This window comes from Colletotrichum godetiae (genome assembly GCF_030913485.1).
Source record: "Colletotrichum godetiae strain CBS 193.32 chromosome Unknown BDP55scaffold_36, whole genome shotgun sequence".
NCBI lineage: Eukaryota > Fungi > Ascomycota > Sordariomycetes > Glomerellales > Glomerellaceae > Colletotrichum > Colletotrichum godetiae.
Genome location: NW_026851284.1, coordinates 185,864 through 212,210, shown reverse-complemented (window position 1 = coordinate 212,210; position 26,347 = coordinate 185,864). Strand labels below are relative to the sequence as shown.

Here is a 26,347-nt window from a genome sequence, read left to right as displayed (position 1 = left end):
ACATCCACACACACAGTTTCAACCGCCGGGGAACACATTGGAGCGTCTTCGAATCGAAATGCGTTGGAAGTCAAGTTTTGTATCTCGTTAATTTTTCCCATTCCTTAAAACCCACACGCTCGTTTATAGATGAGGCAATCCACGGAACCCCAGGGCAGTTTCGATCAAAAAAATCTCTCTCTCTTCTCTCTCTCTCTCTCTCGAACTCCATGACAAGATATAGAAGTAGTCGGAGAATGGGCACCGTTTGGTTTGGGAGCTTTTTTTACTTTTATTGATCTTTTTTCGGCAAATTTTCATCCTTTCTTTTCAGTTTGAAAATTGGTTGCCGCTTACTCGACCTTGCTCTCAAAGTTCTCACCCTCGACCAAGTCGGGGATGTCGTCCTCCTCACCGTCCTTACCCTCCTTCTGCATGTTCTGGTAGCTCTCGGCGAGCTTGCGGAGCGAGGCGAGGGAGTCGGGGCCGAGCTGGTTGAGGATGCCGGGGACGAGCTCGGTGAGCTCCTTGTCCTCACCGTTGCCGTAGATGGCGAAGGTGTTGGCGGGGACAGCGGCATGGACTGGAAAAGGGTTCATCTTAGCATATGTCCAGATCTTCTTTCGTGCGACGAGGGAGATATATGAGGGTAGGAGAGCTGTCCTCTCGTGGAGGAGGCAGAGGTGTATGTATCGGGGCAGGGTGTGTCGGTGACGGTGGTAGTTGGTGGTCATTTACCCTTGGGAGCAGCGAAGTGGATGACGTTGCCGTCAGACTTGAACATGTTGACCTCCTCAATGGCCTGGATGGGCTGGACGTTGAGCTTCTTCAGGGCAGCCTGGAGCTTCTTGTCGTCGGCAGCAGAGCGCGCGGGCGCACGCTTCATCTTGCGGCGGGGAGTGCCCTTGCCGCTATCGTCGGGCGAAGCATCGATACGTTAGTCATCATTTCCTCTGGTATAGAATTTGAACATTTCGCGACGAGCGGTTCGGGAGTTGTCTTTGTGTGCAATTTTGTCTTTTGACTATTTTGCGATCTCTCGGTGAGGGAAGGGTGGTAAAAAAATGAGGGGTCAATTTTCGGAGGTTCAAACATACCCTGCGCATCGCGGATATTAGCTACCAATTTCAAAACCGACAGCATTACGACAGCGTAGAGAAACACAGATACAACGTACCGATACGCGCGGAGGCGCCGAGCTTCTTGAGGCGTTCCTGGACGTCCGACATGGTGGGCAGATTGGCTCGAAATTTGACGAGTTTGGGAGGGGAGGGAGAGAGGGACGGTTTGACGTGGTGGTTTTGCGGGTGGGGGAAAGGAAGCTGGTGCTGTGCGGTCGTCCCAGGGCAATTAGCAAAAATGTGTGGTATGGAGGTGGGAAAAACCCGGGCGGGCAGCAACCGGCCGACCCCCCCTCAGGCGAGGACGGGAGCTACGACCACACGCATATTCCCCCCGCCCTCTTTCTTTCCCTCCCGTCCCGTGTGTGCAGGCCGGATGAGAGTCAAATTTACTGGGCAACTACTCACCACGATTCGTCTCGTTTGTTATACGTTAATCATCTACCACAAGGCTGAAGCCGGCTCTTTGAGCTTTGCGTGATGAGGGTGATGCAATGATGGAGGTTTTGTGCGTGCCAAGAATTCCCTTCGCTTGCGGAAATAGTATGTGCCGAGGTACGTTCCTTTTTCGACTTCACCGACGGCTCACCGAGCGAGGTGGGGCTGGCTGAATGATGAGCTTTTCGGCTTGCGTTCTCGAGTATTGTTGAAGGAGGTTGATTTTCTTCGTTGATGACAATCACCATCTCCTGATTCGATGCATACTGTGACAACTCAATCTCCAGTTCAAGATCGAGACTTAGATTCTAAGCACACAACACCGCTGCCGCGCATTTCGTCAATTTCATCCAAATGTCTTTGAGCCCTCAAACGCCTGAAAGCAACCCTCAGAGGTCGGCATGGTATCTTTCGTTCTTATACAGCCAAAATGGCGTATTCCCAGACCCTCCGAGTCCGCATTGATATAGTACAGTCCGTCGTAGAGTGACGGGACATCAGTCCAAGTCATCCGACATGCCCGACTCCTTGCGCATCGCTGCTTGCTGCGCCCTGAGATCCGCTTCTCTCCTCCTTGCGCATCGCTGCTTGCTGCGCCCTGAGATCCGCTTCTCTCCTCCTCTGCTCATTCACGCGTGCCTGCTTTTGTCTCTCGATGTCCTCGTCTCGTACCGTCCAAACTGTTTTCTGTGTTAGCTTCATTATGACCCCATAACCTTAAGTTGTCATGTGCGTACTCGGTTTGTTCGACTTGGAGTATTCCTTCAGCTTCGTGACAAATTGGTCGAACTCCTCCTGCGTCTTTTCGCGGTTCGCAAGACTCCTCGCCTGCAGCTCAGGATTGTATCTCTTGAAAAGCTCCTCCTCCGTCGGCGACACCCACATGGTGAAGGCCGGACCGCCCACGCAAAAGATTCCGCCGCTGTGCCCTTCTGTCAGTGTGTCGTTCGCCGCAAACCTCCGAGAGTCTCAACATACCCAACCAGCATTTTCCCCCACAGCTTCCAATTCGTAGCCTTCTTCGTCGCCATGGTGATTGATTTTGTGTGATGCAGCGGGGATTGCAACAAGGTTGTGACGATTTGGCGAAGCTCCGGCAATGGAGGCTTGGGTTCGTGGCTCTGCGACACAGAGGCAACCCTCTCACAATCGATGACGAACCTGACGCGCTTGATTGGAGATCTACCGATTGAGACCTAATTCGGAAGGCGGTGAAAAGCTGCCAGCTCTTGCCTTACCTAAGCTTGCACATGGCGGTGGTTGGTGGTCTTTGCGCTGAAGATGGTGTGGCTGGTGCCTCATTGCATCAGCTTTCATCCGCATATTCTTAGCCTGGAAGTTGAAGCACCAATCCGAAGACTCGGGCTCGAGTCCCTTCGAAAGTGTGGTAGACTACGGAGTACACCATCAACTTTCCATGATCGCCAAACCCACAGACCAGTTCTCAACTTCCCAGCACATCTCTGCAACCCCGTGGCGCAGGCGGAGGACCACATGTCTGAAGGGGGGCTGTGCTCACTGTCACCAACATCGAACAAAACGTTGTGGTTGGATGATGCCTCAACCCTTTTGGAGACGAGCAACGCTCCAGATCGACATGCGGGAACGCAAAAAAACGCTTCCTGTGCTCCTCTTCCCAATGACAGGACGAAATCCAGCACCGACCCTCGCGAGTTGCGGCGGGATACTCCTAGAGAGGGAGACCGCTTACTGCCCATCAGAAACCCATGTACCGGCCAGGTAGTTCACTGGCGGCGACGCCGCAGCAGCCTTTTGATGCCAGTCACGATTGTCCACTTTCTGTCGATGTGGCAAAAGATCAAAAGGCCTCCGTCTTCAGGGGCGTAGCATCTTCCACGCGTCTGAGGGTTCCCATGCATCGTGATTTGACCGTTGAGAATTAAAGCCATGAACCCCACATGGAAACGCCGTTCTTGGCCGCTCAGCCCTTCCTTCGAGGCGGGAAAGAAAACGCTCTACTCCGAACGGGACGGAAGCTGACGAAATGCCTAACCCACCTCACCGCATGCTTGGCCGCTTGGCCGTACGTTGACCGGGCCGAACGGCCTTCCTATTCGACCTTGGTCGTTTCCACACCATAGGTCGTCAAGGAGCGGGGGCGACGAAGGCGACCGTCGTAAAGCAATACGATAGGGTAGAGGCCTCCTGAGCGTGACCAGAGAGGCTGATATTCCGTCGACGAATAGCAACGCTGCAGAGACGCTGTCACAAGGACATTTACCTAGTCATCGCTCTTACGGAATGAACTGCCCGCCGGATGATGCTTTTGCGAGTAAGAAGATTGCCGTGAAGAAAAGTAGAGACTAGCGGTGCTGCCTCAGGGTGGTTGCATAAACAGGCATTGCTGTCACTGACTCCCGCAACCGTTCCAGCACCAGTACAGTACAGTGTACCAGCACCCACGCTCCGGGCAACAGGACGGGAGTCGACGGGAAGCGAGAGACATGAGACGAAATGTCGCGGACTGGCTCGGCGCACAGAGACTCTGCGAACCTAATTGCCCCTCGTCTCGCTGAGGGTCCTGTCGGCACACTAGTACACCAGGCACACCCAAAGACGGGGTTTCAACAGGAGCCTGGACTGTTTCCGCGCCCTTGCTTTGTTCGGTTCTCGATACTTGGGAATAGGGTTATCTTCAGACTCTCCTAATATATTGCTTCTTGTTTTGAAAAGAGGTGAGCAGGAGCCGAGTAGCAGCCGGGCCCCTGATGCTCACGGCTGACGGATGATGCGTGATAATTCTGGATACCCAAAAGGCAGACTCCATGGGAACAGCAGACTCAAAAGGGGCGACAGGCCAATGAGGTTCGCCACTGGGGAGTTTCTGATACAGCGCTTTTGTTGTGTGCACCTCGAGAGAGACGCGGAGCCGGAACGCATTGCAGCAATGCTCGTTGAACGGGTCCTAGGGGGTTTGCTATTGATCCTTGCTTCTTAATAAGGCACATTGTGCAACCCGGGTCAGGTAGTCAGGTGAGAGCAGGCGACATGCCTGATCAACGTCGTTTTTCTTAGGGCACAACATTGCATCGTTTGTAGTGGCTGAAGAATATCGCAAAGAGCAAAAAAGAAGAGGTTGTCAGATGAAGCTTTTTGGGGGTGTTGCCGTAGAAGCATCCGATTGAGGTTGGAATGTCTCTGGTCCTATCTGCCTCGTGACGACGAAGACGGAAACGGAATAGCTGTTGCAAATCATTCGTTAAAGACAATTGTGACATTCCAATGTTGGTTTGCTGGACTGACGTCTTTTTTCTTGTGTTCGCAAATGAATGAATGGGTGTGGGGGGAGAATGGGGTTGTGGAATGCAAAGGCTGGGAAGCATAGAGTCAATGGATCCATCAATTCGGACTACCTACCCAGGCATGGACCCGTACCTTACCGTGGCCATGACCTCAGTTCCAAGCCGCGACGCCGGGAAGACCCTCGTTGCAGCGCTCGGATGAACCTTTCCTGTGAGGGCTTCCTGCTGCGGCTGTCCAGGCGCATGGTGTTCCTCTTTAAGGGCGGGAGGGTTGAAATGCGAGATCGTGCAAATTATCGTGGGGCCGGCGCCAGTTCAGGCATGGTTGCCCAACTGATCCAGGATATCTTCTCTCGCCGCAGTAAGCATAGGCATCTAATGGGAGGCCGTTGGTTTCTCGACCATGGTGTGTATCCGTACGTACATGCAATCTATCTGGTCTGTAAGCTGAGGGGCGGGTCGCGGGAGGCCCCAGAGAAATAAGAGTATAGGATCCAGAGAAAAAGATTAATGTTATTGTAAATGTAACGGACAGGCTGGCGTGAATCGAGGGCGGTGCTTCTGTTGGATCCCGCCTCTTTCAATGCGCCTGAATTTCTGAAGGAAACTCCTCAGTCTTGCCAGTGACCCCCTTCCAGCCTTCTGCAAAGTCGGGCAGAGTAAGAGTAACCTTGAGCTAGCGGCGGCAGTGCGAACGCTGCTTCCGTACCTTGCCTTAGTGAGGTACTTTATTACTTGCCTTAGTAGCGAAAGTACCGAAGTAGCGTCGTATCGAGTGGATGAGCATCGTCTCTGGTGTTGAAACCATCATGACAGGAGGTTAAAAAGACAAGACCGAAAGGTGTTTGTGATCATGAAAAAGGTGATGATGAAAGGGTTTTTAATCATACACTCCGTTCACTAGGTGTCAATTACGGTGTCTACAAGCTATGAGTATGGTGTTGGCAAGGGATGTTTCGATGACAAAGTACCTGTGCCGTATCATCACTTTGGACAGGAGGCAGGGACCGTAGGGTACTTCGTAGGTAAGGTAAGCATGAGCAACATCAACAGAGAAAGGACACGGCCCCGACAGGCGCCTTCTCAAACACGCTGTCGTCATTTTGTCGCTATTGCCCAGGGACCTCATTTTGTTCTTTTTTCTGCAACAAACAAGACGCAGACTGCAGTTCTAAAATGCCGTATCCGAGTGTATCTTGCTAAAGCTTCCAAGCCAATCCTGCTCATCTTACCGAGTCCTAGTACTACATTTGAATGACATGATTAGACATTAGCCAGTATTTCGAAGTATCTGTAATGTGGTGCGGAAGATATACAGAAGGAAGGTACAAAAGGTACATGGCCATGGGAGCACTTGCCTTGACAACCGCCGCAGGAACGCCTCGCAACCGGGGACCCTGGGAAAGCGAGACACCACCTCCCCGATACTCCAATGCTTCCCCCCTCCGTCTCTCTGCGAAAAGGTACATTTCCACCCCGTGCCTTACATGCGCGAATCGAGGTACCCGTCCCCGGGCGCTCGTCCAACAACCCAATCCCGTCCACGCATCCCGCCCAGTCCAGTCAAAATCCTCCTTCCCCCAGTCATCCGTCTTGTCTTAATTCACTTGCGCGTTGCACCGCATCCGACAGCGCCTCCTGCTCTCTTCTTTTCCACTAGCAATTCCCTCCTAATCCACACGCCCGTACGAATACCTACCGCACCGCACCGCACCGCACCGCACCGCACACATCGCTCCTTTGGTGTGTGGACTGTGGACGCGTGCATGAGCCAGACCTCTTCCTCGCTCTCTATCTCTTACTCTTTACGAATATTCTCCTCCCACTCAACTCACTCTCCTTAAACCAAGCTGCTCAACCTTGCTCCGAACCCTGACCGGCACGGCCATAATACAAACTGCCTAGACAAGAGAGAGCTCGGCTCAACCTCCCCCCCTCCAGCATCAGCTTCCATTTGCATCCCCACTGCCGCACTCCGTCAACTGCCACCAATAGACGCTGTGTTCTGGAAACACCTGCGATCTCCCCTTAACGGCTGCTCTATTGATCTTTCTACCCGGCATTGCCCAACGCGCGGTTCTACTTCCTTTCTTATTCTCTCCTTTTTCCTCTCTCTCTCCTCTCTCTCTTTCGGTTACCACTCCCCTTGGAACTCGGCTCACTCCGTCCTGCGCGCACCGAACCCCTCGAAATTGCAGTGGACTGTCCTCTTGTCACGGAAACCAACTCGAATCGTCCGCTCTCGCGCATAGCCTGGCCCGCCGAAACTGTCGATCAACATTGAGCCGAAACGTGCGGAATCCCAGCATACAAGACCACAACCCCCCGCCAACCCTTGGCCTTAACGACAACGTCAGCTATGCGCCTGTTGTAGTCTGTCCAATTTCGTAAAGCTGTGGAGCTACACCTAATTTTCTCCTTTACGGTAACCTGATGCGATCCAGAGCCGCTTAGGAGCTGTTACCGCGAAACCAACACTTTTCCGACCTCGAACCACCCATCTTTAACCCAACACACACCCCCAAAAACACACCCGACTGAAACTCGCACATTGCGCCACTGAATTCGAAAAGTCGACGACACGATTCCGACACGAGAAGTGGTGGCATAGCAGACGATGGCAGGATATCCGGGTCAGCGTCCTTACGGCGGTGGCCCTCCCGCGCCTCGTCCTGGCCCTGGACCCGGCCCAGCGCCCGCGCAGCGGGGTCCTCCTCAGCAGTACGACAACTACCAGCAGGACGGATATGGCTACGACTACTACGATGACGGCGGCTACGACCAAAACTATGGCGGACAGTATCAGGACCCCAATTACGGCAGAGGTCCGCCGCCGAACCAAGGTTACCCGCCGCAGGATTACTATGGTGGCGGCCCAGGGCCCAATGGCCCGGCAAGAGGAGGACGACCGCCTCAAATGGGAAGAGGCGGCCCTATTGCACGTCCTCCGACGGCAGATGGCAATCGCGGCGGATACCCGCCTCGTGGCGGTGGCGGTCCCGGTCCTGCAGGCCGAGGAGGATTCCCCATGGGCCGGGGCGGTCGTCCCGCTCCTTTCGAGCGATCAGCCAATTCGGATCCAGCCGGTGAGTTGTGCGTGTGCCATGGCGCCCTCGTATGCTGACCATTTGCTAGCAAATCGCCCTCGACAGCAGGAACACGCACCGATCAGTCCTCCTGGCGCCCAGGGATTCAGTGGTGGCGCATTTCCATCATTTCCAGGGCAGAGCCGTAAGACGGACCTTGATGCGGAGAATGCGATTCTGAACAAGATGGCTGGAATCGACATCTCGTCCCAACCTATGCAGCAGCGCCCTCCTGGTGGAGCCCCCAATGGTAGAGCGCCGCCGCCGCGTGGTTACCCCGACCCGCGACGCGGCCCTGAGCCGGGTTACGGACAAGATTTCCGAGGAGACGGCTACGGCCAGCAAGGGCCTCCAAGGGACGACTTTGGTCCACCTTCTAGGAGTATGACTATGCCAGTTAACGACCAAGCACAACGGCGCGGCCCCCCGCCACGCCAGGACACATATGGTGGACCAGGGGGCCCGCCACGTGGTGGTGTTCCTCCTCGGCCTTCAACGGCGCAAGGAAATCGGCCGCCACCCCAGCGCATGTATCCCCCAAACCCGATGCCTCCGCCGCCGCAGCAGCAGCAGCAGCAGCAGCCGCTCCCGCCTCAGCATGGAGGGTATGGAGGACCTGGAGAATTCGGAGGTGATCAGGACGGGTACCGAGACACTAGGGCGTCATTCGGCGATGTCTACGACGCCTATTACCAGCCCTCTCGCATGAGCAACCAGAGCGCCCACAGTTACGGTCACCATGATGCTCCTGAGTATAATGGGGCACCCTCGCATGCTCCTCGCGGTTCTTTCGAGCAGCACATGCGCCCAGGCATTGCCGAACACACGCAGCCGGGCGCAAAGCGCGTTCCGGAAATGAGTCGAACAAAATCGCAGCCAGATCTTCGGCAGTCGCAACAGGCTGTCTTTGAGATGGCCGGCGACGCTCCTCCGATGCCGCCAATGGGTAATGGCTACCAGGACGCGTACAATGAGCCCAATGGCTGGGACCAACCACAGAACCCGCAAATGGGCCGTCCTGGCCTTCCTCAAGGCCCTTCTCCTAATCGAGGCCCTGATTCTCTGCCATCTCATCCGGCTCCCGTCCGACCTGGCCACATGCCCAACTCCATGGTCAATATGAACGACAAGCCAGCACCTGTCCGCAACTATGCCGGCGCCCCTGGCGTGCACGTACCGACACCTCCTGCTGGGTCTGGCGGCGCACCTCCGCCGCAACAGCAGATGCTTCCTCAGCAACCAAGCAAGGCTTCGCTTCAAGAAACAACACCTGTCACACAGGAAGAGCTAGAACGTCTACGCCAGGTTGTTAAATCAACACCGAATGATCAAGAGACTGCCATGAGACTGGCGAAGCGCCTGGTAGAAGCGGCCGACGTTCTGGCCCCGAATCTTGCCGATCCCAAGATGAAGACTCGTGCCCGGGAGAGATATCTTGCTGACGCAAACAAGATTCTCAAGAAGCTGTCGAGTGCGCAGAATTCCGAGGCCATGTTCTTCTATGCTGACTGCCTAGGCCGTGGGTTGTTTGGACTTGAACCTGATAACAAGGAGGCCTTCACCCTGTACCAGTCGGCTGCTAAGCTCGGACATGCGGCTGCGGCGTACAGAACGGCGGTCTGCTGTGAGATTGGTCACGAAGAAGGTGGCGGCACAAGAAAAGATCCTCTCAAGGCGATTCAATGGTACAAGAGAGCCGCCACGCTCGGCGACACGCCAGCCATGTACAAGGTCGGCATGATCTTGCTCAAGGGCCTTCTTGGCCAGCCAAAGAATCCTCGTGAGGCTGTTGGGTGGCTTAAGAGAGCTGCTGAACGAGCTGACGCGGAGAACCCCCACGCATTGCACGAGTTAGGTCTGCTCTACGAATCTGCAGCTCCGAATGATGCCATCATCAAGGACGAGGCCTATGCCTTCTCGCTGTTCCGACAGGCGGCCGACCTCGGCTACAAATTTTCACAATACCGTCTCGGCTGCGCATTCGAATATGGTTTGATGGGCTGCCCCGTTGACCCCCGCCAGTCCATCATGTGGTACTCCCGCGCAGCTCAGCAAGGCGAGCACCAGTCCGAGCTGTCACTCAGTGGATGGTATCTTACCGGGACCGACAATGTCTTGCAGCAGAGCGATACGGAGGCTTATCTGTGGGCGCGCAAGGCCGCCACAGCTGGTCTGGCCAAGGCGGAGTATGCGATGGGTTACTTTACCGAGGTGGGCATTGGTGTGCCGGCCAACATGGAGGATGCAAAGCGATGGTATTGGAGAGCAGCTGGTAAGTTGCAATTATTTCCATGTGATGACGTTTACTGACCCTCTACAGCCCAAGATTTCCCCAAGGCCCGCGAACGGCTCGAAGATCTCAAGCGCGCCGGCAAGAACGGACCCCGACAGCGCGAGCGTATATCTCGCAGCAAGATAGGCAAGCAACAAGAGGGCGAGTGTTCCGTCATGTAGACGGCGAGTCAGTACCCAAGGCAACAACTTGATGTAATACGAGCGGTCCGGGCTGGGTTCCTGTGTCGACCGTGACGACGACCACGAACAGAGGACGAAGAGACGACGACGAGGTACAACCCCGTGTACTTGTACGGCACCAACCGACTACAGGATGTTTGATCTACACGGAACGAACAGCAAAGAAAAGGCTCACGGACGAAGGAAGAGAGTGGAAAGGGCCACACAGGCGTTCTGGACAAAGGGTAGTCTAATTTCCTCCGCCGGATGGGAGGCTCCTTTGTTGGATTGGGAGGCCACTCATATTCTCCTTCTCCCCCTCACAGGCCCACGGAATGAGAAAGGCTCTGATGAGGGGCTGGATTTCAAGCATTCATGTCAAAATCTCGTCCGAGGGCGGGTTGGCATGGCTCATACAGTCGATGTTAGGCGTTTAGCATATATAATTATTCGTCAATTTGTTGTTTGATGACTTTGGTGCTCTCTATTGGTTGACATTTTTTGTGAACTACCAACAGAAGCCATGGAGCGGGCTATTGATGTGCGTTGAGTTCGTGACGGCTGCTCTCCACTGGTTTCTGCTACGAAATCGATGCATCACGACGGCGTTACCTTTGCTCTAATTCTAGTAGCTGGGTGATGTGTATTCCAAGCTCGGAATCGGAAGAGGTGGAAAGGGGATTCGTTGCGGCTGCCAGCGGTTGAGTCTTGTTTCGGTTTCGGTCTCGGGTGGTTGAGACTGAGGCTGAGGCTGATTGATGCCCTTTCCGCTCTTAGATGATTTTGTTTGGGGTGATGAGGGGTTCTTGGCTGCGTTATTTGTCATTTGTAGTTTAGGGTAGTTGAGGCGAGGCAGACTGGTCTTGTCTAGGTGAGGTACCTTGGACAAGGTATGTTGGGCGCTGAGGGAAGTTCGTTTGGGGTTCGTGAAGACCGCGGCCGGGGAGTTTCGGGGACGGTCGGTGCGGGGTTGGTTGGCCGGAACCGGAGCCGAAGGGTGCGGATGGCCCCGGGGCTGAGGACAAGGGCCCACGCCGGACGTGCACCGGCGGTTCGCCTTCTCGGAGTACCTTGGCGTAATATTCTACTTACATTGTCGATTGATGACCGTAAACATGATGTGTTATATCTTCGGAGAAGCTAGCCTTTCCCTTTTCGAATCAAAGCCGCGGTTGGAATATTGATCATAGAAAAGGTGAGTGAAATAAGGTGTTGCAAAGGGTCCTTCCACCACCTACTTCCATTTCGGGGGATCAAAAAGCTTTGCCCATCTTTTCCTTTTTCTACATACCGATACATACGCAGATCAATACTAGATCACTGAGCTTGATATCGGCCGAAAGGCTGGCCTGCTGCTGTGAACACCAACAGCCGTGTACGTGCAGTCGGAGCTTCATGCAAGGGACATGACTTCCTTAGCGATGTATGAATCAACGGAAAGAGCAAACCTGCATCCTCCCTTCCCTGGGTACCTACCGTACCTTCCTTCCAAAACACGGCCCTGGGGAAGACTATTTGCCCCTCCTCAATCCCATTCCTGTCACGAGTCAGCAGGCGCCCCCCTTGGGGGGTCGGGTCAAAACTGGCTGGGTGGTGGAGTGGTTTGAGTCCACGAACAGCCTAATCGGTGAAGGTTTAGAGGTCCCGTGTTTGAGTCCCAGCTTATGCGCCAGAGATGTAGCCCCCAGCTCGCCACCGGGGAGGGTGAACTCTTCTGTCTTTTTTGGGTTGAGTTTTGAGTGATGGACATATGTCGTGGATATAGGGGGGAGTATGAGGCCCGTGGCTTGTTATCTTGGAGTTTTGTTATATCTTGCCCCTTTCTACTCGCTGCTTCAAAGCTCCCTTCCATACCTCGTCTTCCATCGAGATATCACTGACCAACGAAACGTGAACTTAGGGATAGATCAGAGAATCAGAAAAGGCCACGCGGAATCCTGAACATCAAAATTAGATACGTACTTGTTTACTCCTCTTTCTTCAAGTGAAGTTATACATTCCCGAATCTCTCCAAGCTACCTACACAAGCGACATCAACACAGTCACAGTAGCAGAAACCAGTAAGACCTCCCAACTCAACGAACCCTCGTCGAACGCCGCACTCGATGCAACCCGAGTCGAATTCACCCTCATACAATGAATATTCGGCCTCGCCAGTCTGACATTAAATCTCTCCTCCCCAACCCACGTATTGAAAATAAGAATCTGCACACGGTTCGAAGCATTCAGGTACGTCTGCGTCGCATCCCCGCTATCAACCAACCCGCTCCCGAACCCCATCATCTCACTCCCACTCGTGACCGGGTCCCCCGTCGTCGAGGTGGAGTTCCCCGTCACGTTGGGGTTGAGATTACTCGTCCTAGCACCGTATATCACCGCACCATACCCAAACGTAGCATTACACTCCGGAATCGTCCTCCACGAGGGCTTCCTACCCGCGCAGCCTTTCGCGGTGAGTGTTTTATCTTCGACACGGAGGGCGTCGAGACATGATTCGCCGAGGACAGGTTCGCAGTCTGTGCTGTTGCTTTCTGCCTCGGTCCAGAGGTTCGTCACGTTGGGGAAGAATTCGACGTCTAGGGATGTTACGCAAAAAGGGGAATCGGAGCCGCGGAGACCGCCGGCTGAGATGTTTCCCCCGCGGGGCCAGGAGAGAGAGTAGGAGGTCGCGATGTAGTGCGGGTTTATGATGTTTCGGCCTAGGTTTTCCGAGGTGGTGTTTTGGGCGAGGTGGAGGAGACTGAACTCGGATATATTTACGCCTAGAAGAAAGATGTTAGTTCATGTTCGGTGATTAGTGGGAGGGGTATAGCATGAGCATACGCCATGTCCATTCGTCTGGTCCGAGTAACGGAGCGTTGCCTGTGAATACCTCAAAGGGGCGGAACGATATTTGACGTGTGGCATTGGGCTTTGCTATCGCATGTTGGAGAATCTCAATGGATTGGTTATCGAATACTCTGGGCGGCGTTGCTCCGAATGTCTGATCGCGGTCGTTCCAGTACGTAAAGGGCGTTGAAGCGCGAGAGAGTAGGAGACCTGCGATGGGGAGTTTCATTATGATTTTTTTTATGATAATGAACTTGGGCTTGAGTATGTGACATAGGCCTGAGGTGTGAGAGTTTCACGATGATTCATTCGCAACGTGCTTATAAGCTTATAGAGGTTCAGAGAGAGAAGCTCTCGAGGGATTTCGCCCCGGGCGCAAGCCCGCAGATCATGCCGATCCTGTCAGCCCTACGCCCGGTAGACATCTGGGGTATCTGAGACCACTACGTGCGCCCAGGCACTATGCGCTACCTATGATGGCATTTCCAGTGGCATTAAAATGGCATAGGTAGTCGTTTGAAGAATGATTTGGTTCTATTACCTACCATCTATCGCTTGCTTATTCACGGGTGAATATGCATACGAGACCTTCCTCCACTGATGGGCAAGGCTACATATATGTTCGCCTGATACCTTTACAAAGACGTACCCTTACTTAGGTCGTTGAGACCATCGAGATCATACGGAGTTTTAGTCCCGTTGCCTGTCGTGTGGGTGAGATACACGTTGTCCAGATCCCCCAATCTGGCAAGCCTGACGAGTTTCTCAAGAGGGCGCCCTCAATGTGACTTTATACGTCGTTGGACCTGCTCTAATACTCCTATGCTCTTGGAACCTCATTGTAAAGACGTTCAAATATCTTTTCTACTCCATGAATCGCGTATAAGTGAAGAAAGTTAAAAAATTTATGTACATTATATCACTGTGAGACTATTTGCTACTGAGTCGCCCGCCACCTAATCCCACCTCTGACTCTTCCCGCTCTCCACATCCGTCAAAAGCACAAATTCAGCCTCAGACCTCTTTGGCGTAAGCCGACGATTAAGGCCACTGGACCCAGTCGCCACCGCCGAGTGCGAGTTGCCGGTACCCCCCGAGCTCGACGAGGCGCCGGACAGCTTGGACTTGACGGCCGACCAGGCGGCATTCTGTGACAGGGCGCTGGAGAGGAACTTGTAGACTGCCGGTAACGAGGCGGTGATGATGCCGGCTTAGAGCTCGATTGTGCTCCAGTAGGCGGCGTCAACGTAGTCGTATGTGATGTTCGTCGAGTTTGCGAAGACGACGAGGGTGCGGAGGCGGATTACGCTGGCGAGGGTGACGCTATGGAGGGCCAGTGAGCCTCACGTCTGGTTGACACGGGGTATAGATGGTGGACTACGCAGAGGAGGGGAGTCGGGACAGGGGAGAAACTTACAAGATACCCATGGAAAATACAACCATGACCATGAGCTTCTTCTTCAGGGGCATCTGCAGCTGGTAAAGCTGATGCAAGGGCAGCGCGAGGATAACGATATCCAGCACGATGTTAAAGGCGGCGCTCAGCCACCCCTGGAGATGAATGTTGTTGCAGCGACCCAGGTGGTCCGACTCGAGCTGCAGCCAGGCGTGGTTGATGGGCCAGCACTGGAAGAGAGTAGCAAAGAAGAAGGCGGCGGCGTAGGCTAGGGTGAGGCCGATTGTGACCCAGATGGCCTTGCCGAGGCTGTTGTGCTGGAAGATGCGGTGCAGGAAGAGGAGGATGGAGACCTTGTTCATCGCCTGGGCGAGGAAATAGAAGAGCTCGCCGAGGAAGTAGAACTGGTGGTGAGAAACGTTGGTGTTAGTCGTTGTTCTTTGTTGGGACGAGGAATGGGCGAGACTACTTACAAATAGTACGTTCTCGACGTTCTTGAGGGGCAGAGTCCAGATGTCCTTTCCCAAACCATTTGCAGACACTGCAACAGTCAGTCTCTATTTACACAGGATACCTATGGCTTTGTCGATAGGGCACCTACGTGTGAAGGCAAAGACGGTTGGCGGGATCGTGAGAAGAACGCAAGCAGTGATGGTCCAATCGTCCCAGCTGAGTTCTCTGTTGCATCCAGGTAGGGCAGAGCACATGCGAAGGATGTAAACGATGAGAGCCAGGCCAAATCCTACACCCGCAACGAGAGGAGGCTTCATCGTGTCATCTCGCACAGGAAGCCCGCACATGGTAGCCGAGCCATTCTTGGTTTCTAGCACAGGATCAAAACGAGTCAGTCAAAAGTTCCGTGTGAGATAGTGAGACCCCTTATCCGGGTCTTCAAGCAACAGCAAGGCAAAGACACTCACTGAGGGCATCCTCGTAGTTACATCCCTGCAACACGCAGACGGACAGGTTGGCGTTGAGCTCCTCGTTGGTGCAAAGACACGCAGTGTCCGTGAGCTGGCAACCCGACGTCGGGACAAGCTTGGTGAGACAGACGAGCTGTAGTCGAAAAAGGATGGGGTGCCGCACTGATCAGCCAAAAAACGCACCGTCTCGACGCTAAGCGCGGGAGATCCGCCCACTATTTTACTTACTGCGCATTCCGGGTATAGTTTCTGAGCCATGGCCAACGCTTCCGCGGCTGAGGTCGCGGCTTGGGCCGTGGAGGCAAAGGCCGCGAGGGCTATGGCCGTGGCCGCCAACATGCCTGAAAGCTTCATGGCGACCGTGATTCTGAGGGAGGGAGGGAGGGAGGATATCGTACGAGAAGGTGGGAAAGGATGGGCAAGGTAAAGTCGCAAGCGGGATTCCGGGTTTCCTTTTCAAGTATGTAAATCGTAGCCGAGAGAGAGACGGAGTTCCCTAGACCGGGTTTAGAGGAGAAGAAGAAGGGGTTGTTACTTTTAACCTCATATCGTGGCTTGCGTGCCGTTCTTCCTCTGCGTAGCTAGTTCGTCTCATAGATGGCGGCATCTGCCGTGATCCTTGGCTCACGGATTCGTCTCTCGCTGGGAGTCTGTGCCTGAATTTCTTCATTCTGGAGTCACTCTGGAGTGGGCGAGTCATTTCTGCGTTGCCTTTGGGCTGTCGATCTTGCTTTGGATCGCCGTCGAGCCCCTGGTGCAGTTGGGAAGATGGATTCCGCAAGGAGTCTGAGGAGACTTGGATGTGGCCTGCGCCGGATGCAGATGCCGGTCATAAACGGTTCGCTAGAGTCCTCGACAAGCAAACTTACGAGTAAACTTTCCGAAAGAGTGGTCCGATTTCGTAGCGGCGGCAGTTGGCTGCGTAAAGCCAAAATCTCTTCATCTCTCCATCTCTCGCCTGTCGACGTATAAACCGTTGAGCTCAATCCCAAAGCAGTTAAATTGTCACGATGGGAGAGAGGGGAGGGGTTCGTGAGTGGCCAATGAACCGCAGGGGATCGCTAACATGCTTTTCGCTATTCCTAGTATTCTGTATATGCACTGCAACGGCAGTAAGAGTGAGATCAACGGTTCTTCAGACCGGGGCCAACCCGACAACAAGGAGGCGGTAAGTGCTTAGGCGCCTGATCCGTCTGTTCTGTCTCCAGTCTGTCTTCCGTCTGTCTTCCGTCTGTCGTTCGTTGCGTGAATCGTAACGGAATCGAAGCAATGGGCCCCTCTAGAATCTCCATCCCGTCATCCAAAGAGCGTTCGGACAATGGAGCCATGTGTAGGGCTATCGTTTCTCAATCCGTGACCCCTGACTATGGATGCATCCACGTCGGATTTTGTTCTCTCGAGTCTCGGCAAGGTTCTGCCATGTTTGCTCTGTTGCTTTGTCGTAGTCTGTAGAGCTTCATTGGTGTGGGCAGCAATTTTCCCCATTGGCGGAGCAGGATCCGGGGGTGGTGTTTTGACGTTTTTGACAGGACCCATGTTTTCTTTCATTTCGTCTATGACCCTTGTCGAGTCTTTGACAGGCATCCCGAACGTCGTCGGCGCCAATGTCACCTTGAGTTAGGAAAGGAAACTGGCAGATCAAAGCATCTTTTCCCTATGTCTCACTTTCGTCCGTTCCCCCTTCGTGAGAGTGCCGGCTTCGCGGGAGATGATGCCTCTCATCACATCAGCATCGCCAATCAGTGGAGTTGCGTTCGAAATGAGTCCGAAAAGGAGGATTCTCATGAATCCATACTTAACATTTGGGGCCTGACTTTTTGAGTCGCATCTTCTGTCTTGGTTCCACCAACTCTTAGCCATTTGGCAGTAGTCATTCCTTTGCATCTCAACAAACTCGCCGGCTAGTCGCTCATTTGATCGTGTTTTTGCTTTCGATTGCATTCTAATTAGCTTCATTGGAGGTGACAATGAAGTTCCTTTTCTCCGTTGCGGCGCTTTTCGCGGCTGCTCATGCGGCGTAAGTTCTTATACCTAGTCTTAGTCATTACTTACACACTTATCGTGTGATTCTGTTGGCTTACACAGCGTAGCTTCGACCAACCTCTTGGTCCGACACTCAATGCCACGGGACCTTCAGCCAACTCGACGTATGACTACGTCGTAGTCGGCTCCGGGCCCGGCGGTGCTCCCCTCGCAGCCCGCCTAGCCATGGCCGGCTTCAGTGTCCTACTCATCGACGCCGGTGAGGACCGTGGAGAAGACCCGGCTGTCCAGGTGCCGGCTCTCCACGTTCTGGCTTCTCAACATCAGCCTATCGCATGGGATTTCTTCGTCAACCACTACTCTGATCCAGAGCAGGCCAAGAGAGACAGCAAGATGTCTTATCGAAAGCCGGATGGAGAGATCTACGTTGGCCTCGATCCACCACAGGGGTCTGAGCAGTTGGGAATTTTGTATCCTCGAGTTGGTGCTCTTGGTGGTTGCTCCCAGGTAAGCTGTCTCAGCCTAGACTGGTGGTCCATTGGCTGATAATTGCGAAGCACAATGCTCTCGTCACCATTCTCCCTCAGGATAGTGACTGGAACAACATTGCCACCATCACTGGTGACAGCTCGTGGGAGGTAAGAACTAAACAAATTCCTAAGCCATATTTGGAAAATGCTAACAACAAGGGGGCACAAAGGCTTCCAAGATGCGAGAGTACTACAAGAAGCTCGAGAAGTGCCACTACCTCCCCGGCGGCCTCGATAGCTCCGTACATGGCTACGACGGATGGCTCGAGACTCAAACGACCCCCCCAATTCTTATCGTTCAAGACCAAAAGGTGCTGTCTTTGGTCCTCGCTGCCGCCACCACCATGGGCAAGTCACTCCTCGGCAAGCTAGTCAACACCGTCACTGGCCTCCTCGAAATCTTGGCCGTCGACGTCAACAACGACTCACCCGACCGTGACAGCGGAGAAAAGATCTACCAGATCCCCCTCTCCATGAAGGACCCTTCCTTCACTCGCTCATCCCCTCGTGACTTCATCTTCGATGTTGTCACTGCGACCAACGATGACGGATCCAAGATGTACAAGTTGGACGTGGCTCTCAACACGCTCGTGACCAAGGTCAACTTTGACACGACGGGTGATAAGCCCAAGGCAACTGGCGTTGAGTACCTCGTGGGCAAGAGCCTGTACCGTGCCGATCCCCGTGCCACTAAGGAGGACGGCGGCGTCCCCGGACGCGTGTTTGCCAGCAAGGAAGTCATCGTGTCCGCGGGAACTTTCAACACCCCTCAGCTGCTCAAGCTCAGTGGCATCGGTCCTGCTTCAGAACTCGAATCCTTTGATATCCCCATCGTCAAAGATCTCCCTGGTGTAGGCGGCAACATGCAAGACCGATACGAGGTCGGCATTGTGGGCAAAGCGCCCACTGACTTCTCTCTCCTCGAAAAATGCACCTTCCTCGACATGAACGGCACCCACGACGGCGAGGACCCCTGCTTCTCCCAATGGCAGTCCGGCATCGGCGGCCTCAAGGGCGGCTACACCACCAACGGCATCGCCTTCGGGTACTTCAAGCACTCTTCCGTCGCAGAGAACGGCAACCCAGACCTCTTCCTCGGCGGTGTACCGGCCTACTTCAATGGATACTTTCCCAACTACGCGGAACACGCCCTCGCCGACCTCAGCGTCTGGACCTGGCTTACTCTCAAGGGCCACAGCCGCAATAACGCTGGCGTGGTCAACCTGACGAGCACCAACCCGCGCGACATGCCCAACATTACCTTCCACAGTCTGTTTGAGGGCATAGGTGGCGACGAGGATCTTCAGGCCGTGTACGAGGGAATGCAGTACGGCATCGAAGCGTTTGAGAACCTGATTCCGCTAGACGGCTCTTTTGAGCGCATCTGGCCGCCCAAGGAGATCTCATCCGAGGCTGACCTCAAGCAGTTTGCCAAGGACGAGGCCTGGGGTCATCATGCTAGCTGTACTGCACCTATTGGTGCCGATGATGACCCGCTTGCCGTCCTGGATTCCAACTTCAAGGTCCGTGGAGTCGATGGGTTGCGCGTGGTCGATGCCTCCATCTTCCCCAAGATTCCTGGGTTCTATATCGTTCTTGGTATCTACATGGCGAGCGAGAAGGCTGCTGATGTGATCATCGCAGAGGCAAAGGCGGCGTAGTGTGTCAAAGTTCGCCGTTGTTGGACGTTGATAAAACCGGGTTGCCTTGGAAGTGTCAAAGAGCCCGGGATTCTTAGTAGCATCATATTACATGATGTGCATAAAACTACAACCAAATTCTGATTCACTTGTTTTTCAGAAGTCAAACAAGGCATGCAAGCGAACTGTGAAACTGCCTCAAGACTTGTTGGAGATCCTGCCAAAGTGTGATTTCCTTGAAGCTCGTTTGAGACCGCGTTGAAGTTAGCTTGAATTGATAAAGAACTTTCTTCAAGACGCCTTTCAGATGTAGGCTTTGATGTTGAAAGTTGAAAGTATGATCAAGGTCAGCTGCCTAGCCGCGCATGCGGTTCTTTGAACATGCCTACCTCAGCTAGAAGCACCTGCCGATCCCCAAAAGCCTTCTTCACAGGCCTTCTGGAGGCATATAATGTTGCCCTTATCCTCACAACCTCCAGGAGTTGCCCTTTGCCCTATAGTCGACCGCAGCAAGATCAATCGACAGTTGAACTCGCCTTCAGAAACATGCTTCCCCGATCAGCAGCTTCAGCAGCTTCATTGAATGAGGACAACCGCTGGTGCCTGCGATGCCTCGGTTTCTACGCTGGCGTCTACCGTGCTAAGAAGAAGCCGCCTGCGAACTACTATTGTGAGAGAAGACGTATGTATTGCGCAGTACCCGATTCATTGACGATTTGCTAACTCGCGCTTCAAATCTCCAGTTTTGAAATGCGGAAGATATGCCGGAATCAACAGAACGAAAAAACCCTGTCTCATGGTACCAGTTCGTCTCTTTTATGATTGTTCTGAGATACTAATTTCTATCTAGATTCAAAAGGAGCAGTGGCCCCAAGCAATGAAGATTATCGAGAAGACCAGGGCGGTCATGCTGGCGGAACAGTCTGAAGGCGAAATTTTTGGCCAGGCAAGTTCAAAACGCATATAGCCGAATCTTCTCGCTAGACTTCTGCTCACGGTCGTTATTAGGACCGGAAAGCCATTAAAGACCTTTATAGGCATGTGGATAAGGCGACTAGAGCTTACCATGAAGCGCGTTTGCGAGAAGATCAACAGTCATCGGCTTCGGAAGCTGACACTTCGATGGCCTGTGACCTGGCGTCTGACGACGAAGAGATGGGCGAGATCCATTGCGCCCCGATCTTCGCAGGACCAAGTGTAAACGGCCGTCCGACTGCCACCGCCGGCCTTGAAAATATCTCGAAGGCCTTCGTCGATGGCAGAAGACTCAAAGATGAACAGGCAGAAGCCTCGCGCCGCTTGGGAAGAGAAATCTGGACTGCGGGACGGGACCCGCAAGCGACTGGGCCTTCGGATGATTTGGTTCGGCTCGTGGTTGAAAAGCTATACGGTGACGCCCGTCAGAATGATGCCCGGCACGATATCTCTCACGCCTTCAAGGCTGTCGACAGCGCTCACGACGCCCTCGAGGATGCCTTCCGCCAGTTGGGCGACGCCGCCCTCACCATCATGCCGGCCAGCTCCAGGCCTAAGGGACCGGGCTCGTCGGGTTCAGGTCGGGCGTTCAACGGCCATCATTGATTTTATGAGACGCCAACCTCAGCCTGTCCACCACACCTCTTGATCCTCCGCTAGACTGTGTTTTCTTGGATCGTGCTGGTAGAATCTTTGGAGGGGTCAGTGGTAATCCGGTGGGGGCATTCAGAGTGAAGAAAGGTGTGGAGATGGGATTGACTTCAGCTGATCGTACCTTAATTATGCGCCTACAAGACCCCTGTCATTAGCAAGCATCGAGCCCAGCCAAACCCATTAGGCGATTCGTGATTCGCATTTGTTTACGTTGCACCAACAGACTGGTGCAATTCGCTGTCAAGTTATGAATCCATGCTAAGAACCAGATGAAAGTCTAGACCAATGTTTAAGAGAATTGATCTGCACCATGTCGTTGCTGCCAAGGTTTCCTCGCGGAACGTTTGGTCCGTACTTCAGCCACATCACATGCAGCCACAGGCAAGTCAAGCTCCCGCCACACCACTACGTCATACAGCCATCACCAAACCAAAGCGAGGGAGCTAGCTCTACGTACCTCAGCTGCCATAGCTTGCCTATGGCAGGCACGCAGGAGTCAGATCACGATCCTCGGCGCCAAATAAATACGCCAAAGCTGTACCTTGGCCAAGCCACGTCTCATAAACCTTTCCCCAGCTTCTCCTCCTCCGCGTCGTTCTGTCTACTAGCACCAAACTCACATTGAAAGCCTCTCCTACAACCTCAAACGACACCTCGACGAAAGCTATACCTACGATGTCTGACGAACGAACTGTTTCCCAGGGCCAGGCTTCCAGCTCCGGCGGAAGGAACAGAATGGTCGACTCTGTGCAGACCAAGGCCCAGGAAGTTCTGTACGTGTTCTCTACCATCTCGCGTACACACGCTTCAATCTAACATACGTATGACAGGCAAGAGGACTACGACAAGGCCAGAGGTTTGGTCGCCGATGCTGCCAAGAGCAAGGCCTACCTGTACCCCATCAAGGGAATCATCTACTTCGCAACCCACCGAACGCTCTGGAAGCCCCTCTTGTCGCGCATCGGATCTTACCTGCTCCTATCTGCCGGTGTCGTCACTGGCATGTTCGTTTTCACCTACGTGCCACAGCTTGCTCTCCTCGTTTTCGTCAACGGCCCGCTAGCTGTCTTCACCACCGTCCTTTTGATCCTGAACGAGAGTTCGGCAATCATCAACTTCCTCTCGCGATCCTTCCTACTCCAGGATGCGATCTTGGACACCTTTGATGGCACTCTTCTTCTCAAGGATGAGGACGGTATTGTGAGGGAAGGCAGACAGCTCAGGCCCGGGTCTGACCCCATGCAGAAGCTGGGCAAGGTTCTCAAGAGCCCCTTTGAGAAATACAGCCCCAAGGCTCTCATCAGATACCTCATTTACCTGCCCTTGAACTTCATTCCTGTCGTGGGAACCGTCATCTTCATCTCTCTCCAGGGTATGACTTGCAGGCCGCTTCCGGGTACTTCAAAGCTAATGTTTCTATAGCTCGTAGCAGAGGCCAAGCCGTCCACGGCCGTGTATGTTTCCTCCTTTCCAGATTCCCGGATGTCATGCTGACCATGCAACCCAGTACTTCCAACTCAAGAACTGGTCGTCTTCCAGAAGAGCCGACTGGCTGAAGAGACACGCCGGACCTTACACTGCGTATGTTTGGGGTCCATCCGCGCATGTGTTCTGTGCATTTCACTGACTTCTGTCACAGCTTTGGCCTAGTCGCAACCGCCCTCGAGATGATTCCCTTCGCTAGCGTTATCTTCACATTCACAAACGCAGGTATGTTTGGCGAAGATTGAACTTTCGTCTCCTGCAATCACTGACAGCTGTATGCAGTTGGAGCTGCTCTCTGGGCCGCCGATATCGAGGCCAAGGATACTTCCATGACGGATAGCACGGCTCCCACGCTTCGAGAGACGGCACAAAAGGCCGAGTAAACGACGGATGACTGCATCGTGGAATCATATCTCTAAGTTTTACGGCGGGATCGGCTTGGCATTAGGAGATATCGACCCCTCTTTTGACCGGATCTTCGTGCCACAGCATCGTGACAGCAGTGACGGATTCGGTGGAACATGGGCTGAAGCTTTCAGCTGAACAGCACTCACAATTCTCGTCGGTGTTGTTAGATGCGCGAGGCATATCCGACGAAGCGTACGCTTAGAAGCAATCGATGAAGAGGAGCTTCTTAGCTCCGAACGAACGCGAAAGAGAGAGAAAGGAACTTTGACCGTAATAACTAATTTACGAACTTTGATTTTGCGCGTCTCGGTACCCTTGATGTCCCACTCTCGAAGTTTTGCACTAATTTCGGCCGCTGCGACTGTTTCGAAGACAACAGCACCGACTTTGTTCTAGTTCTTAAAACACCAGCTGGATAACCGCGCTGCAGATCGAGACGTTTGCCACCTCGCACCCTATATTGACATGTGCTCCGGCGAAGCGGTCCATGTAATCAATCAAGCGAGACTCATCTGGCTCCAACATATACCAAACGAGAGCACAAGACATCGCGAGCCCCCGCACTAAGCCTGCCCATATGATGTGCTACTCGCTTCAGGAACAGGTAATCTTGTTTTGAGGTACACGGGTGGCTGCATGTCACGCATTGTCAAAGATCGGCTTCCATGGCTACGTCTGGTTACGTTTGTATTCGGCACCAGGGAATGATTAGGGGACAAGACTCGGTGCAAACACTCCAAGATCCCGCCGGAGAGACGCTCGAGTCTCGCCGACGAGTGTCTGTCTGGTTGGCCACCGGGAGGTGATCATGAGTGAGTGAAACCACGTCGGGATAACGTCCCGTGTCTGTGACTGCCACCATGCCACGCTGTGCTTGGTGGCTTGCGAGTGGATGTCAAAATGCGTGTTCTTCGGTAATATCTTACTCAGGGACAGACTCAGATTCGGAGGGGCATGACTGGTGATGCAAAACCTCTACATCAACACTGGCTTTTCATGGTCGACAAAGACGCCTCCCAAAGAGGTACGGGAAGAGAAGGCCGTTCTTCTGCTCGTTTCAGTGATACGGATGTATGGCATAGATGTGGTCGATGACCTCAAGCCGATCATCATATTGCTAACTCGTACCTGTACGTTGTGTCGGACTCGGTCTGGGGGTCGCATAGCAGCCGGGTATTCTTCTCTTGTGACCATCTGGTTGGCCTCGAGTACAAACCGCTCCATTCTTCGCAAGTTTCTAACATCGCTAACAGTGAATCCAGTGTTTAGGAGCTCATTTTTAACATGATTCCTCACCAACATAAGCACATACTTTGAAGGGTATTTTGACTGCCTCTCTTCGGCCCGCTTCGGCAATATTTCCCTGTTCCTAGTAAGACTGAACAAAGTAGAAGCTTACGATTCCTCGTGTGATAGAAAGTTGTCTTGCAAGATAACGCAGAAACCGGACTGACAGGACGAGCAAGATGGGAGCTGTCATGAATTTGGAAGAGTAAGGAGGGGCATGTGTAAGCCGGTGGGTGGTAGTGCCTTCCCGACATCACACCTTCCATTCATTTGGCAAGCCGTGAGCTCTTGCTATAACTGTGCCCTCCCCTTCTTCCAATAACGCCTTGCACACATAAATCTTTCCCCCGTTTTCCCACCTCAGCCTTCTTCCCCCTTCTCCTTCTCTCTCGTCCTTCCCCTTTCCCCTCCATGGTTTCTTCTCCTGCCCATCCCCAGTCGCTCGAATACGAGTGAGCCGGCTTTCATTCGTTTACCTCCACTCGCAGTACAGACTTTCGTTTGTTTGAATACCCCTAACGTCAGTGACTTGTCAGGTATGGCAATAAAGACTCTGCCACTGTGCATACTGTACTAATGATGCTTCAGAAAGGATGCCGAATATGCGAGCCCCATGTCTCAAGGTCGTCCTCGCGGCCGTGATCGGGCTGCTGTCCTTTTTTATAGGCGTGTCGGGTTTTGTCAACGCTGATGGCCTCAAGAAGCAAGACAAATCCGGGTCCAACGCCGCTGCCCTCAATGTTGAGCATCGCGCCAGGAGCCCTCAGGATCCCAATGCCTTCATCAGCTACGACTATGGATACACTTACCCGCCCTTCCCCCCTCCTACCACTTACGGGGACCAGCCGCCGTCGACTGCGGTTCCATCTACAAACAGTGACTATGGTTAGTTAGTTATATCTCTCTAATACTAGTCACAGACTAACATGCGCAGCGTCTTCAACTAAAGTCAGCTCGGTGGCTAGAGACTCCAGCACATATGGCATCTCCGATTCTGTTACTCTAAGCTTGACTGCTTCTGCTGGAGCTACTGCCACACTCTCTGATACTGTCACACACCCGCCAAATTCTGATAGTCCTTCGTCTACTGAATCTTCCAGGGTGGCCAGCATCACTGTGTCGTCGAATGCGTCGACTTCCGTCGCCTCAAGTGTCTCATCCACTGTTTTGACGGAGTCAACTCTCTGGCCGCCAGCCAACACCTCGATCAGAACCGCAACGTCATCCATTCCGGCAACGTCACTAAGCGCCAACCAGACAGCTGCTTCAAAGACTATATCTGGCACACTTGCTTCAGTGTCCGAAGTCAACAACAGCACGGCCATATCTCTGACTGGTCCAGCATCAGCTACTCCCACGTCCTCGCCACCGTTCACTGTGTTCAATTCATCGTCCCACATACAAACTGCCACCGCTGGCTCAGTTTTGCCTTCTTTCAATACATTGTCGTCAACAATATCTCTCTTCGTTTCTTCTGGTCAAGCTCCTACGTTGACTCGACCAGTGGAAAGTCCGTGGCCTACGCTCTGGAATTCAACTGCTTTTTCCACCTTGGTGACCAACTCCCAGACTTACCCACCCAACTCGTCCTCATTGAGAACGTCTTCTGTTGGCTTTTCAAAGTCTGCGAGTTCACTTACCGTAGTACCTTCTGTCGTCACTCTCAGCGCCAATGGAACCGTTCGGTTGACAACACTTTCACATACCCTACAAGCCACTGTCGGATGGAACAGCACACAATCGGGTGCTCCGATCACGGGCAGTCAGACCACACTTGGTACAGGCGTTCCCACCAGCATACCAATAAGTTCCCGAGTCTCGGGCGCTCTTAATAGCACCTCAAATGCCACGGTTACGACTTTCAGCAGCTCAGCCTCGAGATCGGTTGTGCCGTTC

At 53.5% G+C, this 26,347-nt stretch overlaps 10 protein-coding genes across 10 annotated transcripts; 5 read left to right on the top strand and 5 right to left on the bottom strand.

The window, feature by feature from the left end:
• Positions 1 to 332: 332 nt before the first annotated feature.
• Positions 333 to 1,208, bottom strand: BDP55DRAFT_557917 (nascent polypeptide-associated complex subunit beta; the record flags this gene model as incomplete). Its single annotated transcript, XM_060569744.1, has 3 exons — positions 333 to 562; positions 718 to 890; positions 1,150 to 1,208. 3 exons carry the CDS (start codon positions 1,206 to 1,208, stop codon positions 333 to 335), a joined length of 462 nt encoding a protein of 153 aa, XP_060426691.1.
• Positions 1,209 to 2,045: 837 nt separating this feature from the next.
• BDP55DRAFT_731189 (assembly factor cbp-4) lies at positions 2,046 to 2,569 on the bottom strand (the record flags this gene model as incomplete). Its single annotated transcript, XM_060579784.1, has 3 exons — positions 2,046 to 2,218; positions 2,276 to 2,460; positions 2,517 to 2,569. 3 exons carry the CDS (start codon positions 2,567 to 2,569, stop codon positions 2,046 to 2,048), a joined length of 411 nt encoding a protein of 136 aa, XP_060426690.1.
• Positions 2,570 to 7,418: 4,849 nt separating this feature from the next.
• On the top strand, positions 7,419 to 10,341 carry BDP55DRAFT_558006 (uncharacterized protein; the record flags this gene model as incomplete). The annotated part of the gene is made up of 3 exons (XM_060569751.1): positions 7,419 to 7,887; positions 7,937 to 10,159; positions 10,208 to 10,341. 3 exons carry the CDS (start codon positions 7,419 to 7,421, stop codon positions 10,339 to 10,341), a joined length of 2,826 nt encoding a protein of 941 aa, XP_060426689.1.
• A 625-nt stretch (positions 10,342 to 10,966) lies between these two features.
• Positions 10,967 to 11,585, bottom strand: BDP55DRAFT_634699 (uncharacterized protein; the record flags this gene model as incomplete). Its single annotated transcript, XM_060572694.1, has 3 exons — positions 10,967 to 11,411; positions 11,434 to 11,492; positions 11,580 to 11,585. 3 exons carry the CDS (start codon positions 11,583 to 11,585, stop codon positions 10,967 to 10,969), a joined length of 510 nt encoding a protein of 169 aa, XP_060426688.1.
• Positions 11,586 to 12,360: 775 nt separating this feature from the next.
• On the bottom strand, positions 12,361 to 13,441 carry BDP55DRAFT_770744 (uncharacterized protein; the record flags this gene model as incomplete). The annotated part of the gene is made up of 2 exons (XM_060581096.1): positions 13,165 to 13,441; positions 12,361 to 13,103 (listed from the first exon to the last, which is right to left on the bottom strand). The coding sequence occupies exons 1-2, from the start codon at positions 13,397 to 13,399 to the stop codon at positions 12,361 to 12,363; spliced, it is 978 nt and encodes a 325-aa protein (XP_060426687.1). The 5' UTR covers positions 13,400 to 13,441.
• A 598-nt stretch (positions 13,442 to 14,039) lies between these two features.
• On the bottom strand, positions 14,040 to 15,768 carry BDP55DRAFT_587613 (uncharacterized protein). Its single transcript, XM_060570894.1, has 6 exons — positions 15,718 to 15,768; positions 15,487 to 15,622; positions 15,168 to 15,389; positions 15,040 to 15,107; positions 14,588 to 14,970; positions 14,040 to 14,493 (listed from the first exon to the last, which is right to left on the bottom strand). Exons 1-6 carry the CDS (start codon positions 15,745 to 15,747, stop codon positions 14,382 to 14,384), a joined length of 951 nt encoding a protein of 316 aa, XP_060426686.1. The 5' UTR covers positions 15,748 to 15,768; the 3' UTR covers positions 14,040 to 14,381.
• A 1,572-nt stretch (positions 15,769 to 17,340) lies between these two features.
• Positions 17,341 to 19,773, top strand: BDP55DRAFT_587610 (GMC oxidoreductase). Its single transcript, XM_060570893.1, has 4 exons — positions 17,341 to 17,506; positions 17,580 to 17,979; positions 18,030 to 18,110; positions 18,173 to 19,773. Exons 1-4 carry the CDS (start codon positions 17,457 to 17,459, stop codon positions 19,661 to 19,663), a joined length of 2,022 nt encoding a protein of 673 aa, XP_060426685.1. The 5' UTR covers positions 17,341 to 17,456; the 3' UTR covers positions 19,664 to 19,773.
• Positions 19,774 to 20,023: 250 nt separating this feature from the next.
• Positions 20,024 to 20,569, top strand: BDP55DRAFT_634696 (uncharacterized protein; the record flags this gene model as incomplete). The annotated part of the gene is made up of 2 exons (XM_060572693.1): positions 20,024 to 20,324; positions 20,493 to 20,569. The coding sequence occupies 2 exons, from the start codon at positions 20,024 to 20,026 to the stop codon at positions 20,567 to 20,569; spliced, it is 378 nt and encodes a 125-aa protein (XP_060426684.1).
• A 195-nt stretch (positions 20,570 to 20,764) lies between these two features.
• Positions 20,765 to 21,223, top strand: BDP55DRAFT_731183 (uncharacterized protein; the record flags this gene model as incomplete). The annotated part of the gene is made up of 1 exon (XM_060579783.1): positions 20,765 to 21,223. The coding sequence occupies one exon, from the start codon at positions 20,765 to 20,767 to the stop codon at positions 21,221 to 21,223; it is 459 nt and encodes a 152-aa protein (XP_060426683.1).
• Positions 21,224 to 21,541: 318 nt separating this feature from the next.
• On the top strand, positions 21,542 to 23,466 carry BDP55DRAFT_672279 (uncharacterized protein). Its single transcript, XM_060575523.1, has 6 exons — positions 21,542 to 22,044; positions 22,102 to 22,643; positions 22,694 to 22,725; positions 22,779 to 22,852; positions 22,911 to 22,981; positions 23,039 to 23,466. The coding sequence occupies exons 1-6, from the start codon at positions 21,947 to 21,949 to the stop codon at positions 23,137 to 23,139; spliced, it is 918 nt and encodes a 305-aa protein (XP_060426682.1). The 5' UTR covers positions 21,542 to 21,946; the 3' UTR covers positions 23,140 to 23,466.
• Positions 23,467 to 26,347: the final 2,881 nt, after the last annotated feature.